General features: G+C 41.4%; 1 protein-coding gene across 1 annotated transcript; it reads left to right on the top strand.

The window, feature by feature from the left end:
- The first annotated feature begins 888 nt into the window (after positions 1 to 888).
- Positions 889 to 2,834, top strand: LOC116374306 (phosphoinositide-interacting protein-like). Its single transcript, XM_031825936.1, has 2 exons — positions 889 to 1,028; positions 1,638 to 2,834. Exon 2 carries the CDS (start codon positions 1,663 to 1,665, stop codon positions 2,065 to 2,067), a length of 405 nt encoding a protein of 134 aa, XP_031681796.1. The 5' UTR covers positions 889 to 1,028; positions 1,638 to 1,662; the 3' UTR covers positions 2,068 to 2,834.
- The last annotated feature ends 9,113 nt before the right edge of the window (positions 2,835 to 11,947 follow it).

Here is an 11,947-nt window from a genome sequence, read left to right as displayed (position 1 = left end):
AAGTGAGCTCTTCTACATGGAGTGCGCCGGTATCACAGTCGCTGTCCTTTCAGCATCACAAGCCTGTCAAACTCATATCCTTTATGTGTCACTGTGGTCGTTTTTGGTGATAGTGTGATAGTGATGGCGTTAGGCTACCATAGGTTGTGTAGAGGTGTGGTAGTTGTGGCTGGTAACATTAGTGTGGGTGCTGTCTCTGTGTTTTTCTTTATTTTTTTGTTTGGTGAAATGTTTTGGAAGATTTTTTCCCCCACTGAAGGCCCAATAGCCACAGTTTACCACTGGTATTAGGCTCTTGTGTTGAGTGTACACACTGACTACTTCCTAGTGACCTCTTGCCAGGTCCCCGCTGCCAAAGAGGTTTCTAACCTCAAGGGTATTTTTCCTTGTTAAATAGAATTAAATATGAAATACTAGCTGATTTCCATAAAGAAGCATTGAGAAGTCACAGTGGTGGGTGATGTCAGCCATTTCCAGTGCCCTACCCTGCTTTCCCCTCTCATCTCTTATAGTCTTCCTGTACATTGATTTCTTCTCTCTCTCTCTTCGGGTCAGTTATAAAGGCTTTCAGACATTCAGATCAACAAACACTACCCTGTGGATCTGGGGAAGAGGTTTCTCTAACCACGACATGCATCTTCACATGAATTCTGAAGGCTAAACTCAATACTTGGGAGACTGGATGAAATCTCTCTAGGGACAGCAAGGCAAGCCCCTAGCCCAGGCAGGAAGAATCATCAGTACTAATTTAATACCAGCCATGGCAGATGCTGTGAGGGCTAGCATGAATAGGAGTCAGAAGGGTCTGTTGAGGAGGTGGAGAGACCATAAGGGGGGGGGTTGTTTTCTGGAGGTTATCTGCAGTGCATTCAGCTGGCCACACTGGGCTTGCGGTCCACAAACATCCACACCCAAAGCTTTTTATTCATTTTTTTTCTCTGTCTTTTGGAATGGTCTCTAAGATCACTGAGATACTGTTACCACCGCAGGGATAACATCAAAGCAGCAAGTTCCTCAGCATCTCAAAGGTAGGTCTTTATCTGATCTCTTTAGATTTTGGCCTTGAGTTGTATTTTCTCAAGACTTGCCAAGAGCAAATACATTCTAAAAGTTGGTAATATGCTCTGTGCTCGATTTATGGCTTGGAAAGCAAGACGCAAACTTGAATTTGCAATCTGTTGTATCGTATTATATCGCCCCTTTATCATGACATTGAAGTATTTAGTGAAAGTGATATGATACACTGATGTGTATCACTGAGGTGATACGATATCGGCTTCATGTTGAACTCACAGAGGAGAGATTCAAGATAAAATAGGGTGCGTCCAAGAAGCACAAGAGGCCATTTCCTCTTAATGGATGTATTCTAATGCACTGGTGCCGTTCACATCAACAACAAAAAAAAGTACATTCCTTTTATTTGAAACAACAAGGAATTTAACGTGAAATGCAGACTTCGAAAATATGACACCACAACATTTTATTGTTTAGAGTGGAAGCTATTCCAACCTGGATCCCTTATCCTTTAGGTAATAATTATTTCCACTCTAAATTCCAGCTTCAGGTGAAAATAGACAGAACGAGATAGGGATGTATGGGTCATTGTTGAACCTTCACCTTCTTCCACTGACTCCCAGGTGAGGAGGGGTAAGGCTAAAGGCTATGCCTGGACTACCAGAGAACATCCCCCTTGGGGAGTGCACCCTACACTCCCAGTCCCAGGAGCAGCTCACTCCCCAGACAGAAAGCACCGTGTTCAGCCTGTCCCGCAGCGAGTCCCTCTGGACCAATGAGTCGGCCCGCAGCACATGTGAGATCTACTGGTTCCCATTCCACCTCATGTCCACTGGGGGCAGCATCTTTGCCTGCGGCTTCATCCTGAGTGGCCTGTATTTTGCTGGCTACTGCAGGAAGGCCACCAACATCCTGGGCCCGGCCCTGGTATCCATTGGCCTGATGGTGCTGGTGGTGGGCGTGGTGCTGATCCCCATCACCAAAGAGAACAGGAAGCAGCCCACCATGAAGAAGCCCTTCAGTTACTACAGGCAACCAGTCTTTAAATTATGAGGTGGGCCGGGCGGGGTATCCCTGTCTTGTATGCTGTGATCCTGGAGAGTCCTCAGGCTCAAAGTCTGGTTATCAGACCATTTAGTTTCCCAAAAGCACAATGGAGGATTTGATACTTCCCTGCTGAGCATGGCTACATATTCACATGATGAATGTTTGCTCTAAAGACAATTCATTTGTAGGGGGACATGAACCATTCTATTTTCTTCCACCACTATGGATGTATACAGTATTTTAATATCTGCATGACAAAGTATACATTATAACCAAGTTACAGGTGGTTCTTTGGCATTTGTTCTTAAGCATTTGAAAGTACTAGAAAATTACCATGCTGCCAAAAAACACAATTATAAATGTAGTCCACTGCTTTTATGCATAATTATTAGAATGAGTGACAAGCATATTGAGAAGAAAGTTGTGTGCATGTACATTGATGAGAGCGGGATTGAGTATTGACAGCATGCCTTTGTGGTAGGCTACTGATTCATGAATAATTCAATAAATAACATAAGTGCTTATTTGGGGTGGTCTAGTGGTTAGAGTGTTGGACTACTAACTGAAAGGTTGCTAGATCAAATCCCTGAGCTGACAAGGTACAAATCTGTTGTTCTGCCCCTGAACAAGGCAGTTAACCCATATTGAGAAGAAAGATGTGTGCATGTACATTGATGAGAGCAGGATTGAGTATTGACAGCATGCCTTTGTGGTAGGCCATCACTGAAAATAAGAATTTGTTCTTAACTGACTTGCCTAGTTAAATAAAGGTAAAATAAATAACATTTGGTGATGGATGCATTTTCTTTTCAGCTGCAGGCTAAACACATCACATTCACAGCCTTTACAGCCTTCCAGTGATGTGTGTGTGTGGGTGTGTTAGATGTCATCTCTGTGATGGCAGTGTGACACTTGACTGGCCCAACAAATGGAAAGTTTTTAGTGCCAAGGGGAAGTGAAGATACATCACACTTTTCATAGCATTTGAATGTCATTCTCTTGACTGGAATGAAACTTTGATTTCACACAACCACAATTTTAGAGTGACTATAAAATACTCTTAGAATAATGATGTTTCTGTTTCTGTTCAGAATGCTTTATGTGACTGACTAGGTTTGTCTAAATGTGGCAAATTATATCAACGTGGTCGATTTTGTTGATAGGGTAGGCAGACTATTATTTCCACGACATTCCCTTATGTATTTTCACTTGTAGGTGAATACTCATTTGACTGGCAAATTACATTACGTCGAAAGAACTGTGTTGGCCTGCACACAAGCTGCATCATTTGCATCAAGCAACAACACCATATGCAAGACAACCACTTCTGGTGAATAGGCTACTGTAAAATACGTGCGCCATAAGAAAGTATAGATCTTTTTGTTTGTCTATTTTATGTGTTTGCTGATCAATTAAAGTATAGTCTGTTGTCGTGACAAAGGACTTTTTTTTAAGAAGAAGAAAATAAATGGGGGTTCTGTCTACCTTTCGCTCTGCACACGTCACGTTGGGGCGGCACTCACAGCAGGTGTGCTCTCTGGGTGCGAGAAGAATAGAAGGAACAGAATAGACGCACCTTCCGTTATTTTCAGGGTTGTATCGACACAATGATGGACCTTAGATGCATAGGCGGGTGTGTGCCGTTATTTTTTCTGGCTATTGGTTTTGATGTTATTGGTTTCATTATCCTGTTCATTGGAATTTTTGCCAATTTGCGTATCGATGGCAGGTTTTATGGCGATTTCTTGATTTACAGTGGTTCAATTATAATTTTCATAAGTTTGGCTTGGTGGATTATGTGGTACGTGGGAAATATACAGGTCTCAGAAGACAGCTTTGGAACAAGCTTAATGAAAAAGAAACTGAGTTTTGTACAGTTGGCCAGAAAGTTGTCAGAGAGGCTTTCCAAAAAATGCAAACCTGAACATGTAACCACAAAGTATGCCGAGGAAAACAAGGTTAAAGCTGTGACGCCTTCACCTGTTCACGTCGCCTCTCGAATAACCTGGGGGAAATCTTTCGGTTATCAGAATGGCGGCTATGACTCCAGCTTGGACTCCTTTTCGATGGAGAAGGAAAAACAGACACCAGATATACAGAACTTGGATGTGCAGACCCTCGCTAGGGGTAATGTTGAAAGGCTGTTCTGATTGTAAGTTTTGGGATAAGATGTAGGCTTCTAATAAATTGTGCATAATATCAGGGGAAAAAACGATATTTAAGTTTCACTAATGAAAAAGAAGTCCTCTCTGATAAACACACTAACCTCATTCAGTTATTTTGCTCTAAGAACATTATAAAACCAGTAGGCCTAGGTAACCAATATTATTGGGGGGGGGGGGGGGGGGGGCTGTATTGCCTAATTGTAAAATGTAAAGTAAAATGATCATCTGGAAAATGTATAAATCTGTATTCAGGAAGAAACGTTTTCAGTCTATTGATTTGGTATTTTCTCATTTGAATTTCAAGGTTCTCCGTAACACTTTCTGATCCCAAGACTACCTTCAACACTGTACGCTTCACGGAATGGGACTACAGACAATTCAGGACATTAATCAGTACTGGTCTAGACATCAGTTCTTGACAACAAAGACCATTTGATCCTTATGGGGTGAAATGACTTATAGTCCTAGGGAAATAGACCTACTGTAGATATTGCTCTGATTGCATATTATATTGTTTTAGTTTTTTATTTATATATCAATTATTCATATAATCGCCATGTGATATGTGAACTTTTTATGTTCAAGGATCAATATTATGTGGAAAGGCTATATTTTGTCATATAAACACATCGACATGTTAAGGTCCATCATAGCCATTTTCTAGAATAGTTTCCGTCTCTAGTCTCAGACGGAAATCCTAGAGGCCCCTGTCTGAACGGCAGGTAATTGAACACTGCATTTACAATTGTTGACACTACATAAAAACAGTAGTCAGGCAGGTTTGCCTGTGCCACAACAATTGCATTGCCAAAGCAGGCTGTAAACCCTCAACAAAACGTTGTGTGGCCTGGGGCACTGAGCTTGGTTTCACCTGCATGTTGGCATTACATGAGCATTTGGGCTATACTATTTTAACTGTTCACCGAGTAGGCTGATTTAGTTTTTAATCATGTGCGCAAACTTCTAAAATGTATATTCCACCAGACTGCATTTTTTTAAAATGTTGTGATTTATTTGATATTTTATTTCTTAATATTCTTTAGATTTCAGTTGCCTTACCAACATATAGCTTTTTTTGCCTAACATGACTGATAATGAGCGTGTGCATATCAAGTCATTGTACTCAGGGCGTTGCCTGTCTGTATGCTAATTATTACCTAATCCTGGCCTGTTGACTCTGCTTTGCGGTCCTTGGTTGAATAGGTGTTGCACAGAGGTAAACCAAACTCCCGCGACTGTCTGACTGGTCAAACAAGGTACTTAAAGCGAGAGGTTTTTCACTGCAGTTCCTCTTTCTGTCATGATGTAGGAAGCATGAGTAAATAATTGTGAAATGCGTCCAGTAGGCCTACTGAAGGCTAAATATAAACTGCTGATAGAATCACTGAAATATATCTTCCCAACATACAGTATCTTTTCCCACACTGTACATAATGTTAGATGTTATACATATTTGCTGATGCCATATTTTTCATATCAAATGCATTATTATTTTATACACAGAGGCATGGTGCATTAGATTTGATTTATTTTAAATATACATCCAATGATCTTGATAAGCATCCAAAATAAAAATAGTTATCTAATGAGATGATCCATTTCAAGCACTGTAATTACATTGCTGCAAGTCAGGGATTGCTAAGGAATGAGGTTGGACCATTTGGCCTTTAAGTTTTAATGGATAATTCAGAGTAGTACAACCTGTTGATGTGGTTGGATACCAGTTTTGCTGCTGTTTCCTACAATGGAAGAATTTGAAGGCGTGCTGAAAATCAGAAGAATGTGACTTGCGTTTTAAAAAGGTTGTGGCTGGAAAGGCCTCTCCTCATTCTTGTAAAGTCCTCAGCTGGCAGGAACCCAGACTGCGTCCATGTCCCTGCTATGGATACCTCTTCTATGGGTCGCTGTGTTTTCTTTCTCATCCTGGCCTTGGTCTTTGACGTTGTCGGTCTGATCCTATTTTTCCTGGGGATCTTTGCTCCTTTGAGTTTCTGGGACTTCTTTGTGCTGTCGGGGCCCCTGCTCATCTTCCTCAGCCTGGTCTTCTGGATATTCTGGTACCTGGGGAGTCTCACAGTGCCTTATGAAGAGCTCATCTTGCCAAAGTGACACCCAAACATGGTCAAAGGTGACCCACCTGACCAATGGCTGGTCCCCCTGGACTGACAGCTTGACCCTCACAACTTTAAGGAGTTGACAGAATTCTGGATTCTGGGTGTTTGACCATGTTTCTCATTGGACTGTGAACCGGAGGACCTTGTTTTCTTTAAAGAAGGTTTGAGTCTTAGTTCAAGCGTTGTGTGTCTGTTTCTGATGATGATGAAGACATGGCTGTTGTTTCAAAAAATATATATACTTTCCTCTGTCCAGGAACCTGTTGGACCCTGGAACAACTCCAGTTGGAAGTGAAGAATGGCATATGCACCTTATTCTACCCCTATGATGTAGAATGACAAGATGTCATGTACAGACAGCCAGAATTTCATCTGTGCTGGGTTGAAGTGGGACATGAACTCTAAAGCACTTGGGTCCATCCTTAAAGACTGCATCAGCACATATATTTAACTCCTTTTATAGTGTGTGTAAAAAAAAATATATATTTGTTAAAATAAATGTTTATTTTTTTATGTTTTATCCTCAAACATATTATCATAAAGAGAAGCTTCAAAATCTGACCGACTCAACATTTTGAATGACTCATTGACTCATGAAGTGCTTCGAGAGACTAGTCAAGGATCATATCACCTCCACCTTACCGGCCACCCTAGACCCACTTCAGTTTGCATACCGCCCCAACATGTCCACAGACGATGCAATCGTCATCACACTGCACACTGCCCTATCTCATCTGGACAAAAGGAATACCTATGTAAGAATGCTGTTCAACTACAGCTTAGCATTCAACACCATAGTACCATCCAAGCTCATCATTTTTTTTTTTACCTTTATTTTACTAGGCAAGTCAGTTAAGAACAAATTCTTATTTTCAATGACGGCCTAGGAACAGTGGGTTAACTGCCTGTTCAAGGGCAGAACGAGAGATTTTGTACCTTGTCAGCTCGGGGATTTGAACTTGCAACCTTTCGGTTACTAGTCCAATGCTCTAACCACTAGGCTACACTGACGCCTCATCAAGCTGGAGGCCCTGGGTTTTAACCCCGCCCTGTGCAATTGGGTCCTGGACTTTCTGACGGCCGCCCCCAGGTGGTGAAGGTAGGAAACAACATTTCCACTTCGCTGACCCTCAACACTGGTGCCCCACAAGGGTGCGTGCTCAGACCCCTCCTGTACTTCCTGTTCACCCACGACTGCGTGGCCATGCACGCCTCCAACTCAATCATCAAGTTTGCAGAGGACACAACAGTAGTGGGCTTGATTACCAACAATGACGAGACAGCCTACAGGGAGGAGGTGAGGGAACTCGGAGTGTGGTGTCAGGAAAACAACCTCTCACTCAACGTCAACAAAACAAAGGAGATGATCGTGGACTTCAGGAAACAGCAGAGGGAGCACCCCCCTATCCACATCGAAGGGACAGCAGCGGAGAAGGTGGAAAGTTTTAAGTTCCTCAGCATTCACATCACAGACAAAATGAAATGGTCCACTCACAGACAGTGTGGTGAAGAAGGCGCAACAGTGCTTCTTCAACCTCAGGAGGCTGAAGAAATTTGGCTTGTCACCAAAAACCTGACAAACCTTTACAGATAAACAATCGAGAGCATCTTGTCGGACTGTATCACAGCCTGGTATGGCAACTGCACTGCCATCAACCGCAAGGCTCTCCAGAGGGTGGTGTGGTCTGCACAATGCATCACTGGGGGTAAACTACCTGCCCTCCATGACACCTACAGCACCCAATGTCACAGGAAGGAAAAAATCAAGGACATCCACCACCCGAGCCACTGCCTGTTCACACCACTACCATCCAGAAGGCGAGGTCAATACAAGGACATCAAAGCTGGGACCGAGAGACTGAAAAACAGCTTCTATCTCAAGGCCGTCAGACTGCTAAACAGCAATCATTAACTCAGAGAGGCTCCTGCCTACATTGAGACTCACTCACTGGCCACTTTAATAAATGGATCACTAGTCACTTTATACAATGCACTCTAAATAATGCCACTATAATAATGTCTACATATCTTACATTACTCATATCACATGTATATACTGTATTTTGTTCCATCTACTGCTACTTGCCTATGCCGCTCGGCCATCGCTCATCCATATACTTACATGTACATATTCTCATTCACCCCTTTAGATTTGTGTGTATTAGATAGTTGTTGGGGAATTGTTAGATTACTTGTTAGATATTACTGCACTGTCGGAACTAGAAGCACAAGCATTTTGCTACCCTCATATTAACATCTGCTAACCATGTGTATGTGACAAATAACATTTGATTTGATTTTTATTTTATTTATTTGAAGAAAATGAGTGCTAAATGTACACCCTCCTACATATTTATTCATTGAAGTTAATACTTTTAGTTTGGCTTTATACTTCAGCTTTTTGGATCAAATGTTTTATATGAGGAGATAGTATGGAATGTCATCTTTTATTTGAGGATATTTTCATGCATATCTGTTTGACCATTTAGTAAATGTAAGCACTTTATGTATCTAGTTACCGCATTTGAAGGTTTCATAACTATTTGGACAAATCCACATTAATGTAAAAGTGTTTAAACAACATATTATATTCTTATTTACAATAAAAGTGACTCCAAAATGACACAATACATTACATGACTTACCATTAATTTATGTAGTCATTGTGTGCTAGGAATATGGGACCAAATACTAAAGTTTTGACGAAATGTAAAACACTATAAGTCAGAGGTAGACAACTAGATTCAGCCGCGGGACAATTTTTGTCGGTCGGGGGGGTGCGAAACATAAATATAATAATTTGTCAAATTCAAATTGATAACAAGGAAGACCAAAAAGAGATTGTATTTTCAAATACAGTCATTTCATACCTTGGTTGTATTGAGACACGATCACATATGTCTCTTTTTTTATTTGAGGGAATAATTGGAAACAAATTTCCTACTTTAAACACGTTTTTATTTACAAAAAACTTTGGGGGGCAAAATAAATCACTTGTGGGCCGGTTTTGGCACATGGGCCCACCTGTTGCCGACCCCTGCTATACATTAATTTGTCCAAGTACTAATGACAACTCCTAATGGGGGGACTAGACACATAAAGTGTTTTCATTTCTAATTGGTAAAATGGATATATGGTAATTGGTCAAATGGAAGATACACTAAGATAAAAGGTGACATTTTCTGTCGCCTCATATAAAACATTTGATCTCTAATCCAAAATGTTGGAGTATATAATCAAATGAATAGTTTTAGCTTCACTGTCTAAGTAAATACCTACGGGAGTGTATTAGTAGTGAGGCTGTCTGAAACTAGTCTAACTAGCAATGTAGGTTCTGCTTTAGGATGTGACAGTAGATCCACCCAACCAAGAGACAAACAAAAAGAGTAAACATCATTCTCCAGCAATGACTAAGGATTTCTAAAAGGACGGCGACAGAGACAAGTCTAGCTGAATAAAGCAGGGAGACTACAGAATCGTTTGACTGACATATCAACCCTAGTGTGCACTGTTTTTAGTGACATAAAAATATATTTATGTGACATGACAGAGAACACAAAATAGTGTTATAGTCAAACTTATTACCTCAAAATTATACTGAACAAAAATATAAACACAACATGGAACATTTCAACGATTTTACTGAGTCACAGTTCATATAAGGAAATCTGTCAATTGAAATAAATTCATTAGGCCCTAATCTATGAATTTCATATGACTGGGCAGGGGTGCAGTCATGGGTGGGCCTGGGAGGGCATAGGCCCACCCACTGGGGAGCCAAGGGTAGCCTAGTGGTTAGAGCGTTGGACTAGTAACCGAAAGGTTGCACGTTCGAATTCCCGAGCTGACAAGGTACAAATTTGTCGTTCTGCCCCTGAACAGGGCAGTTAACCCACTGTTCCTAGGCCGTCATTGAAAATAAGAATTTGTTCTTAACGGACTTGCCTAGTAAAATAAAGGTAAAATAAAATATAAAAAAAGCCAAGCCAATCAGAAAGAGTTTTATTACAGACAGAAATACTCCTCAGTTTCATCAACTGTCTGGGTGGCTGGTCTCAGACAATCCCACAGGTGGAGAAGCCGGATATGGAGGTCCTGGGCTGGAGTGGTTACATGTGGATGTGAGGCCGGTTGGACGTTCTGCCAAATTCTCAAAAACTACTTTGTAGGCGGCTTATGGTAGAGAATTGAACATTAAATTATCTGGGAATAGCTCTGGTGGACATTCTTGCAGTCAGCATGCCAATTGCACGCTCCCTCAAAACATGATACATCTTTGGCCTACTGATCATGCTGTTTAATCAGCTTCACACCTGTCAGGTGGATGGATTATCTTGGCAAAGGAGGAATGCTCACTAATAGGGATATTAACAAATGTGTGCACAAACTTTGAGCGAAATAAGCTTTTTGTGCGCATGGAACATTTCTGGGATCTTTTATTTCAGCTCATGAAACATGAAAGGTACATGTTGCGTTTATATTTTTGTTCAGCATAGTAGCATCTATTGTAAGTACAGAATACACACGGTATACAAACATTCAGAATATTGATTCAGTCAAACTCAAACAAGTAACAATTAAATGTGTGTTTGTGTTAGTTGCTGTATGTGTGTATACAATGTGTGTTCCCTTTATTCACTCTGAGTTGAAGTTTGACTAAGGAGAGGAAGTTTTCATTATGCCTGTCCTCTGCTTCTCGACCCCTGGGATTCCCCTTGCCCTAATCAGCACTCTGGGCAGCATTATCTCCCTCTGACGCCCTGATGGAGAGTGTTATTAATGAGTCCATTTGGCTGTGGCCCCGGCCAGAGGAAATGGAGGAGAGGCATTAGAGCAGCTTCTCCCCAGGAGCAGTGGTATGGAAACCACGCTGCTCAGAGCCTCGCGGGACCCTGGGTTTCCTGCTAATGCTCGGTGTCAGGTTGTCATGGTGGCGTGAGTCATAAACATCAGTAGCACATTATCACTTCACACTCCAGTGGCAGAATATTATAAGGCCTTGACATGTTTGAGAGGAGAGGCAAGAGTTATGTTGCCTGTTTTACACATTGTTTACAATTATGTGTCACGCCCTGGTCTAAGTATTTTGTGTTTTTCTTCATGTATTGGGTCAGGCCAGGGTGTGGCATGGAGTTTTTGTATTGTGGTGTGTTTTGTCTTGGGGTTTTGGTGTGTATGTATTTGGGATTGTAGCTAGTGGGGTTATCTAGCAAAGTCTATGGCTGTCTGGAGTGGTTCTCAATCAGAGGCAGGTGCTTATCGTTGTCTCTGATTGGGAACCATATTTAGGCAGCCATATTCTTTGAGTTTGTCGTGGGTGATTGTCCTTAGTGTCTTTGTTCCTGTCGCTGTATTTAGTTGACAAGTATAGGCTGTTTCGGTTTTCATTACATTTATTGTTTTGTAGTGTTTTGTGTTTATTTGTATTTACGTTTGTTTTCATTAAACATGGATCGCAATCTACATGCTGCAGTTTGGTCCGACTCTCCTTCACCACACCTAGAAAGCCGTTACATTATGGTCTTGTACATCAACCTACCACAAATATATACTGTAGCATATTCTCACACAGGTGAGGCAGTCTTTTAATACACCTGCGTATCACTC

The sequence above is a fragment of the Oncorhynchus kisutch genome, linkage group LG6 (genome assembly GCF_002021735.2).
Source record: "Oncorhynchus kisutch isolate 150728-3 linkage group LG6, Okis_V2, whole genome shotgun sequence".
Lineage (NCBI taxonomy): Eukaryota > Metazoa > Chordata > Actinopteri > Salmoniformes > Salmonidae > Oncorhynchus > Oncorhynchus kisutch.
Note: the sequence above shows the minus strand (reverse complement) of the source record. Positions and strands in the feature narration are given on the sequence as shown.